At 42.1% G+C, this 21,842-nt stretch overlaps 1 protein-coding gene across 4 annotated transcripts in view; it reads right to left on the bottom strand.

Annotated features, from left to right (window-relative positions):
- LOC118796488 (voltage-dependent R-type calcium channel subunit alpha-1E) overlaps positions 1-21,842 on the bottom strand; it is a 95,913-nt gene that overhangs the window by 11,327 nt on the left and 62,744 nt on the right. For 2 of the 4 annotated variants that reach the window (XM_036555398.1, XM_036555425.1), the window contains 19 exons: positions 16,702-17,376; positions 14,604-14,890; positions 13,015-13,126; positions 12,487-12,616; positions 11,399-11,458; positions 10,741-10,847; positions 10,419-10,430; positions 9,879-9,975; positions 8,830-8,990; positions 8,430-8,567; positions 7,140-7,341; positions 5,840-6,004; positions 4,761-4,871; positions 3,978-4,067; positions 3,576-3,734; positions 3,374-3,439; positions 2,944-3,035; positions 2,578-2,740; positions 2,331-2,458 (listed from right to left, as the gene is read on the bottom strand). In XM_036555398.1, the coding sequence (XP_036411291.1) occupies positions 2,331-2,458; positions 2,578-2,740; positions 2,944-3,035; positions 3,374-3,439; positions 3,576-3,734; positions 3,978-4,067; positions 4,761-4,871; positions 5,840-6,004; positions 7,140-7,341; positions 8,430-8,567; positions 8,830-8,990; positions 9,879-9,975; positions 10,419-10,430; positions 10,741-10,847; positions 11,399-11,458; positions 12,487-12,616; positions 13,015-13,126; positions 14,604-14,890; positions 16,702-17,376 (2,955 nt within the window). Of the gene's footprint in view, positions 1-206; positions 304-2,330; positions 2,459-2,577; positions 2,741-2,943; positions 3,036-3,373; positions 3,440-3,575; positions 3,735-3,977; positions 4,068-4,760; positions 4,872-5,839; positions 6,005-7,139; positions 7,342-8,429; positions 8,568-8,829; positions 8,991-9,878; positions 9,976-10,418; positions 10,431-10,740; positions 10,848-11,398; positions 11,459-12,486; positions 12,617-13,014; positions 13,127-14,603; positions 14,891-16,701; positions 17,377-21,842 lie in introns of all 4 variants that reach the window. The other 2 variants (XM_036555406.1, XM_036555416.1) reach the window with 2 other exon arrangements.

Genomic DNA, 21,842 nt, shown 5'->3' with positions numbered 1-21,842 from the left:
CACTAGAGGACCTGTCTCTTTGCATGGCGGGACCACAGCTCAGTCATTCCTTGGCCTGGAGCAGAGTGCAGCCCAGCCAGCTCAGACAGGCCAGTAAGGGGGTGGAGGATTGCTGGGAGAAGAGGGGGGCAGAGGGGGGCGCTGGGGGAAGGGGGGAGCGGTGGTAAGGAGTGAGAGGAGGTGTGGGAGTTAGTGGGGAGCCAAACCTTGCACGCCACCCTGTAGGGGCAGTTCTTTCCAAAGCCCAGAGGAGGCGAAATCGTTCGCACTACTTTGTACATGTCCTTATAGTGAATCCTTCCACTGGAAAGAAAATACACGCCATTAGGAACAAAACGATCGCCCTCTGCTGGGCAACACAGGAATGAACACACACTCCTTCTCAGCAGCTGGACCTGCACAGCGTTAGGGCAGAGGAGACATTCCACATAGCATTACCGAGCCAGTCTTCATAACCAGTGTGACGTAAAATGGGAGAAGCAGTCTGAGGCCTGGAGTGTTCAGACCAGATGTTTTATAACTGTTTTACTATAGTTTTAGCATGATTTATACAAAGTGAATATTACACACTGAGTACAATAACACTGCAGTCCTGTAAATCACAGTATAAGGTGGTTATAACAACTGAGTATATTTCATGCATAGTTCATTTTGTTCAAACTGATTTTGTCACTATTCATGTTCTGAGCATTTAAGACCATGGTTCCATATGTACTAACAATGATGTTGCCATACATTACTTTTCAGGGTCTCAAGGTCACAGTACTGGTCAGTTCTAAAATATGAACACGGAGCACATAACACATTTATTTGGATATGTGCAGAGTACTATGAAGCACAGAAAGTGCACACTCAAAAGTCAATGTTCAGGTCTACAGTAAACTAGCAAGAAACCAGTCTTACAAATTTGTTAAAAATAATTTATTTAAATAGATAGTAAAATGTATTCCTGTTGTATGTATTTTATATGTGGCTGCATTAGTTGTTAATTGTTCAGCTATTTTGCACTGGGGAAAAAAGTTGGAATTTTCAAGGCAAGCCCAATCTGAGGCCTTCACAAATTAATTGACCAAAGTATGGTGAAGGGTTAAACTGCTTCGTTTGCCATTTGCTTTAAAACACAAAAAACAACTGTGAAGTAAAGCCCACCCCATGTTTCTCATACAATAAGCTCAGGCTGTTAATGTCTTCTCAGCATAATAATAAGCCTGCCCATCAGAGCTAACTGACTGACAGATTTCACAGAATAATACCCGGGTGAATCATCACTATCCAATGGCATCTACTGGTCACACTGCTTACAAACTGGATTCTTCACCAATGTGCACAGCAACACAGCACATTTACACACATACAGATGGCACTGCCTGCTGGATAGCTGGATAGTTAATATCACATAGACACACAACAGACTTCACTGTATCACAATTTTCTGTCATACACTAAATCCATTGTTATACATACACACCCATGTCTTCTTGTGCAAGGGGAAAGAAGTTTAAGGAAATAACATTTTCCCACCCTTTGGTGGTCACTCCACAATGCATTTGGTTCACTCCATGCATGCATTTTCATTAACTGCATACAGTACTCCAGCTAGTTGAACAAATATTGCAATTTGTAATAGAATGGCTATACAGCAAGAGCTCAAAAATGGCATTGTGATAAAAAAATAATTGTATTTTACATACTATTACTATTACATACTATTTTTTTTGTATTGTTCAATGACAGGTGCAAAGTTATAATTTCAAGTAAAATTTAAAAAACTCTTACAATTTATGTGTAAAAAAAATAAAATAACAAATACTATATAGAAAACTCACCATATAAAAAGTATTGTCAGAATTTAATTGTGGAATGAGAGTGGGTATTTGTGGAAAGTCAGTTAACCAGTAACCCTGTCTACCCACATGAAAGAAGACTTTCATATGATAGTCATTTAAACAGAAAATAACTGTCTGAGGCACTGACGCAACTCTGGGGACAGTGTCCAGACATCACTACAGAATGTGTCAAACTGCTTGGACACTGGACTCTCTTTATAACCTGTACAAAAACAGGCAGGATGAAGGAGTGGTGTGAAACAGCAGTGAATTGATTATTGTAAGCCAAGCATGGGGGAGAGAGATAGAGAAAGAGAGAATGAGAGGGAGAGAGATGTGTGTGTGTGTGTGTGTGTGCGTGTGTGTGTGTGTGTGTGTGTGTGTGTGTGTGTGTGTGTGCATATTATGTGCATGAGGGTGTGTGCAGGGTGGATATGAGAGTGGAGCAGAGAGGTGGATTTAAGAGTGGAGAATGGAGAGTGACAAAGGGCAGATCGTCCTTACCATGCAGCACGATCGTACTCTCCCCAGATTCTCACAAACTCGTCCAGGTGGTGCGGGCCCAGGATGGAGGAATCTCGAGTCAGGTACTCAAAGTTGTCCATGATCACCGCCACAAAGAGGTTCAACATCTGCACAGAGGAGAGAGGGGAGGTCACACCACTTCTTCATTTTGTGGACAGCAATGTGTACATGTGCATCTGTGTGTGTGTGTGTGTGTGTGCGTGCGTACATGTGTGGGAGCGCTCACCAGAAAGGAGCTGAAGAAGATGAAGGACACAAAATAAAAATAGGCAAAGTCGGTGCCACAGGCACTGTTGTCGCCTTCAGGTTGGATGGAAGGATCAGCCTCGCACTCCTGTCCCCCCAGACAGGACAGCATTATTTCTTGCCAAGACTCTCCGGTGGCACTTCTGCAAGCACAATTAAGAGAAAGAAGAAACCTGTGAGTGCTCAACGACATATATCAATATCACACACTGTCAAATGTTTCCTACTACAATCAACGTGGATAGTGTATAAACACATCAACAGAGTCATCTGAGGAATAAATACATTTTTATCTGCCTATAACTACTCATATCAAAGCTGAAGAGATTACTGGGGTGTATCCTACCTGAACAACAGCATGAGGGCATTGAAGAAGGTCTTAAAGTTATTGTGTTGGTTGATGGGCTTTTCCCAGCTCAGCTTGATGTTTCCAAACACCTAAGGCAATATTTGGGAAGCGACCTCATTGATGTATTAGCATAATCATTTCAACAGTACTCTTCTGGTTAGAGTATGGACTACTGTACAGATTACTGACAGTGTTTCCAGGTTAAAAGCCTGTGTGGAGGGACCCTGGTTGTGACTCCCCCTTTGATACTACTGTGAACATGGCATCATATTTCAAACCAACATGCACACTGGGCAAACCAACCATATGCACACTGCAGGCTTTCATACTTTGGGGATTTACACCAAGAGCACACAGAAAGGCTAAATAGTCTGGAGTCAGAGCAGCACACTGAAAGGATTACTACTAAGGAGTGACACTTGTTTACCTGCATCCCGATGATTGCATATATAAAGAATAGCATGGCAATGAGCAGGCAGACATAAGGAAGTGCCTGGAAGAGAGAGGAAAGGTCATGTGGAGACTCCTCATAAATTTCCAAAAGCCACTTTTTTCAACTGACTGGACTGAGAGCCCCCCCCCCCCCCCCCCCCCCCCAGTACTGCAGCCAGGCCCCAGCTGCTACTGACCTTGAAGGACTGGACAAAGGTCCAGAGCAGGATGCGGATGGTATAGCCCTGCCTCAGCAGCTTAATTAGCCTGGCAGCTCGGAAGAGCTTAAGGAAACTCATGTTGAAGGTGCTCAGGTTGTTCTCTGATGAACCGTTAGGGCCAGGACTGCTAGAGGCCTGGGAGAGTGAGAAGACAGAGGGGAAAATGAGCAGACAGAATTATTTTTATCCAGTAATTTAGGTTTAAATTAAAACTTCCCAATATTTCCATATGATGTCAACTAACAGTGAAGACAGGAAATGTACAGGGAATAGTGCAGGGAAACAGAAATGTTCAATTTTTACATAAGCATAGATAATACAATTTTACATGTGCATGCCTACCTTCCTTTTTTGTAATTGAATGAAGAGATGCATTACCTGTAATCCAACTAAGTCAACTATTATTTCAGTGATGCTGCCCAGAACAGTAATGAAGTCGAATATGTTCCAAGTGTCTCGAAAGTAATTCTGTAACAGAAAGGAGAGGTACAGCTGTAGTTAAATTTTCCTTGAAAGTTTGACAGAAAACAGGAATAACAAATCTACCCATCCCCTCTATGGTTTGACAAAATGTGAAGTTTTACATAATGGCTTTATTAACAATGGCCTCCATAAAAGGCATGTCACATCAAAAAATAAATAAAATGAAGGCTGTCAGATTTGCACATTTATTTCATTACTCCATCCAATCTGCTGTGTCCCTCACTATCTTCAAGAAGCATCTGAAGACGCAGCTCTTCCGCGCTAACCTGAACACTTGAAACACTACCACCTAAAGCACTTTCTTAGGTCGTAATCTTTGTTTTCCTTAAAAAAAATCAAATCTATAGTTTCATGCACTTGTATCTCTGCCAGCTAGCTTGTACTTTGTCTAACCAACTATTGAAACCTGGACATGCAGCGCTTCTAATATTGTTGACTCCTTATATGGCTTTTTGCTTGTGTTGTACTCTGCTTCACTTGTAAGTCACTTTGGATAAAAGCATCTGCCAAATAAATAAATGAAAAATGAGAAATGTTCCGAGATGCATGTTGTGGTGATAAGAGAAGATGATTTATACTGACACAGCTGTTAATGCGGGTCCATGTAAGCCATAATTGTTTCCCTCCCAAATTCCCCTTGTCTCTGATTCTGAGCATCAGATCATTGCAGCGGCTCACCAGAAAGCCAAAGGCCAGGATCTTGAGGACACACTCCAGGGAGAAGAGCACAGTGAAGGCTGTGTTGAGATGTTTCAGGGTTGTGTCATACGATGGAGGAGCAGGATAGTACTGGGGACAAACAACAGAGTAAGGGGTCCTATTTTTGACTTAACCTCCAAAGAAGAGGGCATACATTCAACACTGGATTTAACAGGGGTAATTCTTTGGAAGTGGGGGATGGTCAATGGTGTCCAGCTGCTGCCCCACCGTGTCGGTGCATCATGTGACCTTGTTTCAGTACCCGTGCATGAACTGCATCTGCTCAGGTAACACTGTGGGAGATTTTTAGACAGTTTCTTTCAGGCTATAAAAGGAATAATTCGCCTGAGTTAATGAGGGCATGTAAAATACTGGCTGGTGGATTTAGATCAATATTTAATGGGAGCTGACTCATCTCTGTCGAGTCTGAGTGTCTGACCACACTGTCTGACTGAGTGTCATTGCTAGGAATGATTACCCACAAGAGAGGGAAAAAACCCTGGCAGTTCAGGCTGTAGCTGAGAATGAACATACATCATGAACCCGTGCGCTCTGGCGATGAATGCAGACTACACAAAGAGTCAGCAGTAGACAGCTTACACTGTTCTGCTTCAAGGTTAAATTAAGGATGGCAAGGCTTTAGTTTTACTGCAATGTGTTTTGAGGACATTTAAGGAAATGTTTGTTGTTTCTGATGAGTAAATGACACCAAAAGTTCTGCAGTGGTTGAAATAAAAGAAAACAAGCTTTGTGAAGAAAGAAGAAATGCAACACTTTCTTAAACTAGTTGCTCAAAATTAAAAATGACAAAATGTACTGTTATTTGATTTAATGAAGATTCAGTAGTGAATACACTTTTCCTATCCCTAGAGGAACTTACACTTGCAATGGAGGGAAATTAGGACTGTCCACAACAGAGAGACACAGATACCCTGATAATGCTATTTCACTGTCAGTTACATTGAACCTCTCGCCTCTCCTTTAATACTGTCAGTACAGACTGGGTGGAAAAAATAGCATTTAATGATAACCATATAAATACCTTATAGAAACCTTACCTTCATCATGAGGACAACAGTGTTGAGAGCGATCATGGCCAGCACAGTGTACTCAAATGAGGGGGAGACCACAAAGTGCCATAGCCGGTACTGGAAGGTTTGTCTATTCTGTGGCATATAGCGGGTAAGGGGTTTGGCACTGATGGCAAAATCTATGCATGCCCTCTGATGCAGACAGGAAAGAGAGGAGAGGAAGATTAAAGTCTGCCACAATTTTACAACAAACGCTCAGCACTTTTGTAATGCACAATCTTTCCCAGCTAGCTATTAATCAACTAGCTGGGATACAATCTATACTAAATAGTCATAAATAATAATTAGAGGATGAAACTAAATCATGTGATGAAGAAAACCTTTGAACCCTCCACAAATACCACTCAAAAAATGTTTCAATCTCTCAATCTGTCAATATGTCCATGTGTCACGAGGAAAAAACGACATTATTCGAATTCTGACAGTTTTCCTTGGGGTGCTGTACCATTGTGTCCCAGCAGTGATAAACACTGACCCACAGAGCGCAACTCTGATGTGAAACTAAGGTAAAAACAGAAATGTCTCCCTGAAGTGTGCAGATTCCTCCGCGAGCCACTGAGGTTTGTATGTGAGAGGTACTTTGAAACGCCCGTGAGACGGTCAATATTTATGGAGGGATACCGTTCAGGGACAGGCCCTGTGATCCGGAGGAAAACCTGGCACTTTTTGCATGTTTGCCAGACTTTTCCAGCAGCTTTTGGGCCCCTGTGCGTCATCAGCCCCGAACACTGGGAGAGTTCTGTCTTTAAGCACAGGCGGGGTCATTTAAATGCACATGTGACATTCCACCAGCAACCCGTGACCTCAAAAATACACTCGGCAACTGTTTTGCAGGTTATCGCTCGTAGGTATGTTGACATTCATAAAATGTTTGTGTATTGTGTCATTGCATTCCAATGGAACCTAGATATCGTCAGTGTACTAAGCTGAATGACTGGTTAATTAAATATAAAAAACCTGAGCCTGTTACTCACTTCTTACCATGATGCTAAGCCTATTCTGAACTGTGATCAAGACCAGAATAAGTCCATTTAGACTGACAAGAGGAACCACAAGAGTAATATGATGTGGGAGAACTTATAATTTATCATTAATCAATTAATACCTATATAGTTTTATATAGTATATTTTATTATAGAGTATATAGTCATTTGAGGTGACAGGTGTATAGTTGCACTTCCAGACGAGACCAATAATTTTCTCATTTACCAATGTAACAACAGCTTAATAAGAGATTGTGTGTTTGTGGCAGTATGGGTACAGTTACCTCATTCTTCTCCAGGGTGCACTCCTCCATCATCTTGTCACCCTGTTCCTGGAAGGTGATGATGATGAGGGCCACAAAGATATTGACGAAGAAGAAGGGGAAGACCACAAAGTAGACGACATAGAAGATGGACATCTCCATGCGGTTCCCCCTGCTGGGACCCCTGTCCTCTTCCGTCACATCCACAGAGTGCTGCAGGACTCTGGGTTCATATGGGAGTGGGGGTGGACAGTACCTTTTGCCATTACTGAACACACAGCACATTCTCCAACACTTCCCCACACAGTCCAAATGCTTCTAAATGTTCTTTGTTCCTGACAACATAATCTATTTCAAACATGAATAGATCTCAGAACAGCAGCAGTGTCTTCACCATCTGTAGAATATAATGTCAGTTCAAGCTGGTCATGCAGATGAAAGCACATAAGCATGTTGCTACAGCACGTGTGTGTGTGTGTGTGTGTGTGTGTGTGTGTGTGTGTGTTTACAGGCTTTGCATTGCCTCTTACTTATTTGATACACGGGAACATGGTTCTGATATACTGCGCATGTGCTGATGTACACAATGGTGCAATGCAAATCAGATGTAGTAGTGTAAATAACTAATTTCCTCAATGCATTTGAATGGTAAACACATTGCATTTCAAAAGCACAAGTATTCCCTGTATCCTTGCTTACAATACTATAATGATATTATATCACAGACCAAACTGACAGAGTTGCACAGAAATGCTGAACAGAAAAAAAGCTTCGGTTTCATTGAAATTTCCTGTAAGTTTTTAAAGTAAAATACTGATGTGCTGGCAGTTCAGATGCCCTCACATGATTGTCAAATGAATATATTATTTATCATTTCTAATATTATTACAGATTGGATAATAAACATATCCATCAAATATCTATACCATTTAAAAACCAGATTTACCTGTGGTAGGCCCACTAAATGATAATTGATAAGTTAGCAAGCACTTGTGAGCACAAGATGACCTGTTGGCAGGCTCTACCGATTGTTACAATGGATATATGTTATATATAAGTTTCTTTGGTCCAACATCATTACTTATCATTGAGGGCACATCATTTTAAACAGGGTTTGAATCAAAAATAACAATAGTAGGATGACATCTGAAAATATGAAAATTACTCTGTGGTTTAATGACATTTATGTGTCACAACAAGTGACTCTAATATCTTCACGACCTCAGACCTCTGGGACTGCAAGTGCCCATGCTTATATCAGAGTACTGCATAAGCTATCTTACTGCCATATTAATGAATGGGATCACTCACTCTGGCCAGCCCTCTCCAGTGGACACAGTGAAAAGGGTGAGCAGGGCCCAGACAATGTTGTCATAATGAAATTCGTGCCTCCTCCACTCCCTCTTCTTCACTTCTTTCTTGTCCTTATCATAGTCGATATAGAAACCGCTACAAGACACAATGACACGCAAAACACGCACATTTATGAGTCAGCTGCAAACAGTACTTGGTGATGGTAGAGAGAAACTTCACCAATACACAATGAAGCGCCCAAAATAAAGCATTATATGTCAGCTTGTGAATTAGGAGTTGCGTTGAATCATTTTTGAGAGATTGGATGCAGTCAGTGATGTCCTTCAGTCTGCGGAGGAGGCCTGTAACTTCCAATGCATATGTGGGGGAAAACAGCAGGTTGCCGGACAGCACCTACTTGCACTCCTTCTCTGTGTCCTTGGACCCATCAGTACAGTAGTAGAACTTCCCCTTAAAGAGCTGCACAGCGATTACAGCGAAGATGAACATAAAGAGCTTGTAGACGATGAGGATGTTGAAGACGTTCTTAAGGGAGGTGACCACACAGTCAAACACCGCCTGCCCAGAATGGAGGAAAAAAAAGAGGGAGAGGAGGAAAGGAAAAAGAGAAGAGAGAATCACGCTGATCATCAATACCAGCATGATCAAAAAGAATCCCGTTTTCTGAAACAACATGTAAAACGGGGTGACGGGGTTTCTCTTCACAGGATCAATTAAGGCTGACACTTCCCAAGTACTCTATCATTTGGAGGTTATGTAATTTGAAATTATTGATGTGTTAATTCTCTCTCCTGCTTGAGGGGTGGGAATGTTCTAGTTCTACTATGAAAACCTTGCCTCTTCATGACCAGTTGATGGTGACTAACATTTCATTTCTTATCAAATTCTCTCTCCTTTTCCAGTGTAAGTCACAACAAGAGTATTTCATTCTGCTCATCTTAACAATATCACCTGTCTCTGATGTACTTGCTGAATTACCACTGTGGTTCATTTCCTCTGTATCAGACATTCCCTGTCTGTCCCTGGGAGGACGGGGATATGTGAGCTTTGGGAAATCAAGGCCTGACAAAATCTTTTCACGCTTAGTCGCTCCAGTTTATCACCCTATCTATCAATCTTCCTTCTCACTCCTCAGCACTGTCTAGAAATGGCTGCAAGCTAATTCACATATAAAGAAAGGTACAGGCACAAAATAAATATGGAAGAAGATGCTCCTGTGTTCTGTGTTATGGTGGGTACTGATAAACCACAGTTTCTGATGACTGAAGCTCACTTGCTCACTGGTCACCATACACACTTTCCCCATTATTCGCAGCCCTGTTGAGTTTTCATCAATTTCTCTGATGTGAATGATAAAATATTGTAGTAAGTCAGAAGCTAAACTGATATCTCCTCCATCTGGGTGCACACTGAAGTCCCTGAACAAAGGGGACTGCGCTGTTTCACCTTAAGTTTGGGGAGTCTCTTTATGGTCTTGAGGGGACGCAGGACTCGGAGGACTCGCAGGGACTTTATGGTCTTGATGTCCCGGCCTTTGTTATTCCTGCAAACACAGATACACACACACACACACACACACACACACACACACACTTTATGGTCTTGACATCCTGTCCTCTGTTATTCCTGCAAAGCCAAAGATAGACACATATACACACCTATATCCTTGCTCTGCCCATGGGAAGAGATACCCTGTCTAACTCAGTGTGGACTATGCTGGTGATGTAATGTTTATTGGGGTATGAGAAAGGTAAAAAAGACTTTAACTGACACTTCCTTCGATCAGACATTTGATATGTAAGCATATTCAATCCATTATTTATTGGTAAACCATCTTAACTTTACCACAGAATATATAAACAGTAGTACCAGCAGTAGACCAAACTTTGTTGACAGCAATGACAAACACATACAGTATATGATATGTTTGATCAGGTTGTGCAGAACATGAAAAAAGGACAAAGGGAAAAATGAGAAGTATTTTACCCCATCACATTCCTGGCAGCCATAAAAGGACACAGGAAGAAGAAAGAAACAGGAGGAGAAAGACACTGAATATGAACAGCACTTCAGTGGTAGCATGTACATTCACAACAGAGAAAGCTGTTACTGCACACTGGTATTCACAACATTGTGCTGGGAGGCCACATTAGGTTAAAGCATTGTTCCTCACTTAAATTTTTAACCATGTTAGCATACCAATTTGTCTGTAGACTGGGGTCGTGGTCTATGTATTTAAAGACTGTTGTCTGCGGTCAGCGATTCTGTATCAAGGCAGTTATCTCACACAAAATGTCACATGACTCACGTAAGGGCAAAGGCGATCAGAGCCCCCACCACCACAATGAAGTCCAAAATGTTCCACAGATCACGGAAGTAGGAGCCATCATGTAGGATCAAGCCCTGGTCAATCATCTGTGACAAACAAAGTTCAGTCAGGCTTTGACTTTACAATGTGACATCCTGCTTACAATGGATCTGATGTGGTTCTATGACCAAATTAATCCCAGGAAAACTGGTTAGAATTGGCGAATACTTCTGCAACCTTGTAGTTGACCATTTTCCGGTTCCAATTAGGCATACACCTCAAATTATGATTTTGTGGTAGCTTACTGACCACTTTTCAGAAACCCTGGAGTAATTGGGTCAAATAAGGTAACACTGAATGGCTGCACAGTCAACCACAGGCCTGCCTGCCTGACTCCTATCTGACATTTGATTTAGTCTGGATCATTACTTTCCCCAAGGGTAACACAAAAGTGGGTAAAAATTAAACAGCAATAAACTCACGGCACTATCCACTAGAGTCAAAATGCTGCAGAGCTCATTTTTCAAGAGAGGTATACATGTGCTGAATCAATCAAACATCATCTGTGAACCACCATTTACTTTCATCAATATTTGAGGATACAGGGGTTCAGAGGGGGAGAGACAGCTGTTCGGAGACAGTAATAAGAGACACTGACCTTAATTATCATCTCGAAGGTAAACACTCCGGTGAATACATAGTCAAAGTAACGAAGAACCTAGAGGATGTCAACAAACGGAAAACAAGCTGATACACACTAGGACAAAAGCAGGCAAATCAAACAATTACACACATTCATCATGGACCAGATTCATCACCTGCAATCTGCACAAAGTAATGCATGAGTGGACACAGTAACACACTAGGTGGCCAACACAGATAAACTACATGTGCAGGACAAGTGACTCGTGCATGGTCTTTTTTGTTTGGGGGGGTGGGGGGTGCAGAGCATGACCGGGTAGGGTACCCCACAACCGCTTCATCGGATAAGTGAGCAAGCGACAGGCCCCTTTCAGTGCCTCAGTTTCCCACTTCAGGCACGATGACTGATATGCTTCTTTTCTCTTCTTCTTTTGTAGCGGCTCATTTATGTCTTCCTCAATTTCCCTCAATCACTGGCATCTTGAGATATTCTCATCAGCTCTCCACAGGGGACTTTAACAAAGCAATTAACTTAACTGTTGTTACTGCTGTTCAGATGAAGTAGGGGGAAATAAAAAAACCTGAGGCACAAATCCAAACTGATTAGTTCTCATTCCAGGGCCTTTTCACAACATGTCTGAAAATAACATCACAAAAAGGAAAAAAAAATGCTCCACCATGACACACTGCAAATGATCAACAATATCCTGTCTACAAATCCCCTTTAGTTTATCAAAACAAACCTATGTAACTGCTTTATTAGGACAGGGTATAAGGGTTGTTATTATTGTTTTCAGATACAGTTTTAGATGGACAATGACATGACTTTAAACCCCCTTCAGCATCTTCAGCATAAATCAGCCTCATTCTCCTCATTCATTGCTGACAGTACCTCCCCAACCTTCACACTTTCGGATACTTGGACCAGGAGAGCATGCTGATACCCTGCTTAGACTTCTTCTCCAAAATAAAAAATATTTCACACCACGTAAACAAAAAGATAATGGAAACTGAGGAAAAGAAATGAGTCTTCCCTCGGTTAAAGGCATGCTGTTTGGAGCATGCGCACGATAGAGTATCTCTGTGAAGGGGTGAGGGCCTCACTTTGTTCCAGTTGGAGTTGGTGGAGACAGGATCCTCTGCAGCCAGGGCGATGCTGCTGGCTGCGATCACCAGGAGGATGGACATCTCGAAGTAGCGCAGATTTACCACGTAGTGACATGCCTTCCGGACCCTGGGGAGAACAGGAGGGGCATGGCACAAAGTGAGCTGCCACACTGTGTTTTAGAGTAGGTAAAGCCAGCTCCTTTCTGTTTCCCTGAGAATCTGTTTGGATGGTTATGAATACCAGTGACTGTACACGAATGAGAGTGAATATCCAAGAATGTAATTAAGTGAGCACACACACTGTGCCTCTGTATACACTGAGTCTCCGTGTGGATTGGGCCTCTGTGTGCAGAGCCTCTGTGTACATTGGGTCTCTGTGTGCAGACTGTCTGTGTATTTTGGGTCTCTGCGTACATTGGTTTTCTTGTTTACATTGTGTCTCTCTGTGCAGACTGTCTGTGTGCATTGGGTCTCTGTCTATATTGGTCCTCTGTGTGCAGAGTCTCTGTGTGCATTGGGTCTTACGGATTGGTGGGACTAAAGATGAACATGCTGTCTGGTGGGGCAGCTCTGGGTGGACTGGGGCCCTGGTCCTCCTCCTTTTCAGTCTTGCCAGCCTCCACATCCTTACTGTTTGCTGCAAAATATGGAAAACCAGATGTGGACCTGTGCCCTAGTCACATGGCACAATGAGGGCTGTCACTCATCTCCCAAACGTCACCACACAGGCTTTAACATACTGCACCTGAATCAAAACTCTGGGCACAACGGACAATATAAGCCTGCACAAAATCTGACTGACCAGAACGCATTACAGCTGAGATAAGGCTATTGGAAGGAGACATGCTGACCCTGCTTCAAATTTTATATATTTTTTTAAACTAGATGATGCATTTCCTGTGGCTGAAATCAATGTAAGAACAATGGTGGGGTGCCGTGCTCCGTTGGCAACCTTAGTGGGAGTGGGCTCTCATTGCACATTGGATTAGTGTTTGCACCAGATACAATGAGAAATGAAGGGCCCTCAGCAGCTTGGAGTGTTCTCTGCATGGAAAATACAGACCAAAATAGACTCAGAACATATAATTTAAAACGGCTATTAAAAATATGCAAAGGTCAATTCTAGCTGCTGGACTGCCTCTCTCATCACGTAGGACTCAACGAGATCTGTTGAGCTGTGACCACATACTGACACAGCAGATTTTTTGGTAACATGCAAAAAAAGATGAAAAGTATTCAGGACTCAGCACTGTCTGTCTCCCCCATTGATGTAGCTGTTCATACCTTGGGGCTTGAAAAATTAGTACTGTTACACATCTTCTCATGCCTTGTTTGCTTTTCTACCCTGAGCTAACATACATTCAGGTCCTGTCACCAGATTGAAATGCTACTGTATTGTGTTTTTTATTTTAGACAATTATCTAGGAGTACTACATTAAAATTTGAATGGTTTAAATGTGTTGCTGTCCTTTAGTGAAAAATGATATAAAGATTTAAATATTAAAGCAGCGTATGCGTCTTGAACAGAGGGTGTGGGTGTGTTTTATTTGTTTTTTTCCCCTTATGCAAACCTGTTTTGGAATCACCAATTATACATTAGTCTCGTCACACTGCTTCAACCTCTGCACTCACACAAGAGCACTGGAGCGAGACAAATGCAATCCTGTGACACATTTGCACGCAGCCAGCAGCAGCTTTTTTTCACACTACAGGTCACACAGTTCACCACAGCGAAGTTGGCACCAATTGAAGGGTGCCTGAGAGAGCTGAGAGACAAGGGAACCCTGGCCGACCTACCCACCCCTATTGCCGGCGGAACGAAAACAGTTTGTTCTGACCATGTGGCCATCCCAATCATTGCCAGCTCATAACACAACCGGTCTCAAATCCAGGCTGTAGGGCTTAGCCTGAACTCAAGGCAAGCGCCTTGCTGACTGAACCACCTGGGAGTCTAGCATGTTGGGGTTACTGTTTGAGTTAATTCACAAACGCTAACACATGAGTGCTACTCGATTTATGTGTACTACCTGCAAATAGCTGTACTACATGTCATGTCTTAAAAGCAGGTCTGAGTGATTTAGGCTGCTGCCAGCTGTTTGAATTGATCCTCCTACCTGTAATAGGGGTCAGCTCCAGTGACGACTGAACACCTGTCACCTCAATCATAATGCTGGTGTTGAGGGGACACTTCTCACTGTTCAGAGAGGTGGGGTTGTTTTCAGCTTCACTCACGCCCTTGGTGACATCAGGGAGCTCCAGGGCTGGCTCCTCTGTGAGCTGTAGAGTAGGCGGGGCTACCTGTTGGTCCTCCTCTGCCTCCCTCTTCTGCATTTGGGGGGAGTTCAGCATGGGTTTGGACTCTGGGACTTCTGGGAACTCAGGGAATTCAGTGTCATTCAGCCTGTAAAGATGGGTAAGATGTGGAGGAGGTTTCACAGGAATGAGGAGACTGCAACATTTTTCTGAACAATGTTGCCTATAAATGAATTTCTGTTTATTACTGATTCTGATAACAAAAATTGAAACCATATCATTTCATAACCAAAAAGGAACACCTGCCCAAAAACTGATCTAACAAAATCTGTGAACCCTAATGAGAGGATAACCTGACCCAATAATGTCAGTGCTCCCGCCTCCTAGCCCTGCGCTTTTGGTTTTTTTTTCTTTTTTCCCTTGTGTTTCTGCCCGGCCCTTCTCTCCGCCCTGTCTCCGCCTGATTACCTGCGCACCTGCATCTCATCCCCTCGTCGGTCTGTCCCTTTATATGCCCTGCTCGCTGTGCAGTCTTTGCTAGTTCGTCACAGTGTTTTTCGCCTGTTTCGTCCCCGCGTTATCTTTGTTCGCTGTTTTTTGTGATTTCGACCTGCCTGTTTTTGACTCCGTTTTTTGCCTGCCGCCTTGCTTTGTTCGCCTGATCTTGCCCTCCCGTTTTCCGACCCTGCCTGTTCTGACTTTCCCGTTTTTGGATTTGCCCTCGGACCGCCTCTCTGGTTTTGACCCTGCCTGTGTACTGGTTTTTGATTCTGCCGTGTGTTTCTCTGCCCTCGCGTTTTTGGGTCTGCGACTGAGTCCTAGCCTGTGCTGCCTGACACAATAATACCAGGTGGTGTCATTGGCAATTCCTGTAATTCTGTGAAGTCTAGTTAAGACAAAACAACAGCAATAATAGTAATAGCAGTATTTTTTTTCATTTATTTAACCAGGTAGTCCAATTGATACTACTACTACCAGTAATACTATTACTATCACTACTACTACTACCAGTACTAAGTCTACTAATAATATATAAATAATCTGAGATCTGATCTGAGATAAATAAACAAAATAAATGTCTGAGACTTTGAAAAAAAAAAACATCCCAGGGACTTTAACAGCATTTTGTCTGCCCAAAGACTTGACTTGATCTTATGCAACATAATAATCACATGCATGACAGAGACAACATGGTAAGACCAGTCTATTTTCCATTCTGAAATTATTAAAAATATCTCAGATATATGGCTTTTAGTCTCTTGAAATTAACCACAGGAGAAACTCTTTGTTTGACTCCATATTGTGTAAAGAGGTGCCTGGATTTCATAAAGTACAATAAATAGCACTGCATGCCAGAACTCTGCAAAGAAAAGCCAGTGGACTAATACACCCTCTACATTTCAGACAAATTTCCTCATCTGTGGAAAACAGCAAAATTGCCTGGGTCAATTTAGTACATGGAGAATCTGTAATCTTGATATACGGCGTAGTATTTACATTTCAAAGACAAAATGCATTTCAGCTGCTACAGTGAGAGGTGCTGCATGCTTTCCTTTAACGAAGAAAAAGTATGGAGTAATGATATCATCAACCATTAATACTTTATTGTGTACAACCACAACCTAGCTGCATTAAAATACTATTTCTGCTGACAAAGCTGTAAGCAATATTTAATATCTCCTCAGTATTAGTGGATGCCTAACTACTGTATGTGATATCCCTTCTCCCTTTGCTTGCTAGATTAAACAGTCTGTTGTTTTTTGGTTTTTTATTTGGTCTGATCACTTCACATCCTACTTGTTCTACAGAAGTTTACACAAGGGGCACTGAACATTTTTTTGGCCTTGCAAGCTCACACATGGCACCAGCAATAGCCAGAACCACAGGAATATTTCTTTTCCATGGCACTGGTTTATGAGGTAAACTGACATTTGTTGAATGAGTGAAAGCTCCACTCACCTCTGTTCAGTCTGTCCTTTCTCTGATTGGCTTGTATCTATCTCCTTCCTCTCCTCTTCCTCGCCCTCCTCAGGGGCCCTGCTGTCTGGGCTGACGGAATCGCTGCTCTCTCTGTGCAGGGACTCCCTGCTCCTGGCGTCGGGCTGGGGCTCCCGATGCCGATGCCTCCTGGGTCGCAGCCCAGTGTCGGGGGCCAGGGTGTCCCCTGGTGGAGGCCGGAGCTTGCGAGCCAACCGTTGTCTCCTGTCCCCGTTCAGCCTGGGACTCCGCCGACCGTCGAGAGGCAGGTGGCAGTGGTTGGTGACGCCCAGCTTCCCATCAGACCCCTGCACGGGCAAGGGTTCTGACTCCGGGGGCTCTGGCAGCGGCATGGACATGGGGGGCTCGGGTATGGGTATGTCTAAGGTTATGGGTGGGTCAGAGAGGGGCATGTCCATCGGCCTGGCAGGCTCAGCCAGGGGCATGGCCAGTGCTACGGAGGGCTCGGGCAGGCATCGCAGACTGTCCGTGGGGGTATGCGCGGGCTTGTGGTGATGGTGGCAGCCGGAGGGGTGGTCCAGGTCTTCGCTGGGGTTGCTGAAGAGGATCTCGCGGCTGGACATCTGCCGGTGCCTGCGCAGCTGACTGGTCCTCTGCTCCCACACCGACATGGTCATCCGTCTTCTCCTCTCCCTCCTGGACATGAAAGAGTTAGAGCCATTGAGCGTCTGGTCATTTGCCCCCTCCGCCAGGTTCGCCATTGCTGACTCCACCATGTAAGCTGGCCGGCTCCTGTGTATGGCTCTTTTCCTGTACAGATATGGCCTCCTCCTCCTCCTGAAAGAAGAGAGTAAAAACACTATCACTATAAATGGTAAGCAGAGCAGAAAAGGACAACGTTTGTCTTCATTTCTTTTTTATTATAAACTGATTCAAAGAACTATGTGAAGACCATTTCTAAATTGTTTTTTCACTTTAATTGGCTGTTTACTCTTGTACAAATGATAGCACTGTTATTATAAAATGCTTATTATTCATTTGCACCAGAGAGTGTACAGTTAAAACACATTTCAGAAATGGTAAACGGTTCTGATTTTCAGAGCTTGGTAAATAATATCAAATAAGAAACAGAGTAATAATTTGGCAAACAAATAACACAACTGCAGTAACAATAAAAAATGTTCCTTGAACAGGGAGCTGAGAGGTTGTAATAAGAAGAATAAACAGGAGAAATGCAGAAAGCAACGAACAAGCACCGTGCGTATAAGGAATCAGACATAAGGGTCTGACTGTCAGAGCAAAAACATTTACCGAGTTAAGAAAATCAGACAGGCTTTGTTGGAATATAAGTGAACAGACAGCATTACTTACTCGCACTTGTACTCTTGTGTAGTCCGTGTAATCAATGAGCGATTGGTTGAAAACAAGACATTAGTGTTTTTGTGAACAGAGACAAAACATTCCCAGTGACACAGTCCAAACCTAAGTGAAAAACACAGGTCACAATCTGGCAAAAGTGTGCTGTGATGAAATAATTACTCCCCGATGTGGCATGTCGAATTGTAATTTCCGGGTAATTCCAAGTAATGTTGCCGACTAGGAACAGCACATAATGTATCATCATGGCAGAAGGGAAGACATTTCGATGATATTTAGTTACATAAATTGAGTGCTATGAAAATGATTTGGTCTGCGTCACCGGGCAGGCAAAGCGTCACATGACAACAAGATGGTAGCAGTATTAGATCAGAACAACGGGTGCAACACACACAATATTCAAAGAGTTTGTTGAAATGTTAAGACTTTCAGAAAAATGGCACAGGAATAAAACATATATAAATGATGCCCATTCTCAAAACCTGCAGCACCAATAAACATTGTGTGGAGATTTCAACATTTCAACTAGTTAGCACCCCGATTTATCCTTTGATGCTCTTTTTTTTGGTGGCCGATGCAGGGTGGGCATGCTGATCGGTCGCATGCACTAGCTGGCCAATTCGGCCAGGGGTTACCAGACATGCTTCATTCTGCAAACCCTTTTTCACTGTGTGCATCGGCATGCAACCTCCAGCCGAAACTCACGCCACGCGTGCCCTAAGCTTCCACCAACTCCGACCCGTACCATCGCAGAGACGACACAACCAGAGATAAAGTTCTGCTTTTGCTAAAGACGTTTGTGGCAGAAAAACAAAGCTGAAAGATGCAATGGAGACATTCTGCTTCAGAATGGGCACAGGCATAACAACAGTCAGAATCACATTCAGATCTTCTCAAGCAGAGCCTTCAAGACATGTGCTTCCTTTTTCGCAAACCTACCTTGTGGCAAAGAGGTGCATATCAAAGTATTTATTAACTTTGGGATGAAACTACACAACAGAGTGACTATATCATCAGAAAAGTATGCTATAGAGAGAACTTGCCAAGAAGACAGTATAGAATGGAGGGTTTAAAATTTGAATATGTGCTGAAAGTATGTTTGCCAGTGAATTTGTAGTTCATTTGTACAATAAAATACAAGCTTAATACTAGCTTTAGTGGTGCTAAGAATGAGAGGAATTAGAGCCAGACTTGCACATAACTGCAGCTGGGCACCAAGTTACAGTGACAGCATGCACTAATTTTCTCACTGAGTTACACAGCGGCAGCATAAAGGTTCAGACTCCACATCTTGGAATTCATTAGGATTGCTTCTGCTAAGGGTAAAGAGCATTTGCTACCTTTTTGCTACTCATGATTCAACAATGCATACATCAAACTATGGGCAGGGATTCATGCTGTGTTCTTCCTGAGAACTATAATGGGAACCTGCTGAAAAGCTTCCGTTCGTAAAATGCATGCCCCCCAGACGACCTCCTAAAAATTGGATTATTACCAAGTTCATTGGGTATTTGCACGGTTACATGCAGATAATGTATGCATGAGCTGTAAAATTGATTTCTGTAGTTTGCTGAATGCCTTTTTCTTCACAGTTAAGCTTGAATTGTTCAGAGATCTTGTCGTCTCTCCTCCTCAATTCTCTGAGAACTTGGCGGATTTGTTGCTTAAAATACATCGGCTCCCTGTAGTGGCTTAATTTTGCGTCAAAACGCTGGTGCTTGCTTAGTGCTAAGTACTTTCTTGGACTTGCTTGAACTTTGTTCCTCATTTCTTTCTACAATGATTACACTTCTTCCAATGTTCTTGCAGGCCTGAAATACCTGTTTCAGTCATAATACTGTTCAGAGACCTGAACTAACCTTTTAGGGTTGTTGCACTTCACTGTCATTCTTCTTTCCCAATTAAGTTAACAGAAACATATTAAATATAGTTGCCCTACAATACAATTATATGCCATATAATTTGAGCTTGTTACACACTGTAAATGTAGCTAGCTAACAATAAATATATTAGCCATGAGCTACAGAACTGCTAAAGAAGGAACTAAAGTAGAGTATGTGAACATACTGTTCAAACATTACTGAGGATAAAAGCTAGCGAGCTCATGTGATGTTGACAAAAACTAATACAAATGAAAAATCACTTTATTACACTAATAAGTATCCACAATTTTCTGACTCTTAATGTAAGCATGACCAGACTTGTGAGAGAAATATTATTTGCTTTGCTGCCACGTGAGTCTTAAGAAATAATGTAAAATAATAATGTAAAAATCTTTTTTAAACTGTGGATTCCCTAAAACTAACATGTTGTAATTTGTCATCATTTTTCCAGCATCACTGCTGCAAATATGCCTCATTAAAAAGGAAATGACTGCCAGCAAAAATGCGATAAAATGTTGGAGTAGTTAGTGAGCTTATCTTCACCAGATAGAAGCTAATGTTGTCTTGCTAACAGAAGAAGTAGCTACCTATCAGGCCTGGCACCAGGGGGGAATACAGATGGGTGCAGTTCTATCTTAAAAAAACATAAAAAATACTATGTAGACATCAGGATATAAGGAGACAACTGGGGTGCACTGAGGTCTGTCGGGGGGTGCAACAGACCCCTAAGCACCGCCACAGCACCGGGCCTGAGCTACTTTCTAAAAGATTAACGTGTTCCTTGTTTTTGCACTCATTCTGATAACAGATTAACATATTCACATTTAAGTATGTATTCACACAGTGTGAGACATCATACTAAATCTGACTCTGATATTAAATCTGACTCGAATGTTAGGTCTAACTTTAAATCTGATTCCTGTAAGGTTGTAGCAAGATGGCAAGACATTACCGGCTAGATTTAGTTTACACTCTACAGTCAAGTAAGACTTTTATGTGTTTTATTATTGTGAGCTGAAAATCAAAAGGAGACTTTATAAACACAATCCACATTAGGAATGCTAATGCTAAGCCCTTCCAAACATTTGAGATTTTAAAAATGATGGATTAGTTACCCCTTAGAAGACAGCTCTTGAAATGATTAAATAATGTCTAATTCTAATTGTGATCCAATCATGCTTCATTACTATGCTTACTCCTAAAAATGAAGATTTTATACTATAAATGTACATCTCATAAAGCTGCAAGTGTGAGCAGTGGATGGAAAAAATAAAAGAGAAGGTATCAATTTTATTTAATGCATTTTTTTAATGAAAAATGTGGCTTTAATTCAGGAGTCGATTAAATGCCACGGTACATGTAACAGCCAGGCTGTAACATAATGTTACTGCATCCTAAGACTGTCTGACACAAATGCATATCTAATTATCCTGTTTCTGACACACCCACCATGTCAATTACATTTGCTGCTTTGTCAATCTGAAGTTATGATTTATCTTTTAGTAAACATTTCATTTATTGTTTTCACTACTTCATGTTATGAAACACAACTGGATAACAATCGGTAGGTGATAATATTTGACCGATGCTATGAATGGTCAGAGTAACAATCAAACCCTGATATTGTTGAAATGCACCCTCACAGTGAATGTTTAAACATAGCTTTAATTGAAAATTAAAAGATAATCTTAGATTATCCAATATTTTGATGATAATCCACACCCACATGTCTCACTTATTATTTTATTCTTATAATAGCTGAGCTGGCCAAATGCTAGACTTTCTAATATATTTAGCAAAAATACTAAACTTAAAATGTGGGAGTTAGCAAGCAGTCTTCACTCACAACCAATTCAGATATGAAAGCAGTGGCTGTTCAATACTGCAGTCGTTTGTACTAAA

Source organism: Megalops cyprinoides, chromosome 2 (assembly GCF_013368585.1).
Source record: "Megalops cyprinoides isolate fMegCyp1 chromosome 2, fMegCyp1.pri, whole genome shotgun sequence".
Taxonomy (NCBI): domain Eukaryota; kingdom Metazoa; phylum Chordata; class Actinopteri; order Elopiformes; family Megalopidae; genus Megalops; species Megalops cyprinoides.
Note: the sequence above shows the minus strand (reverse complement) of the source record. Positions and strands in the feature narration are given on the sequence as shown.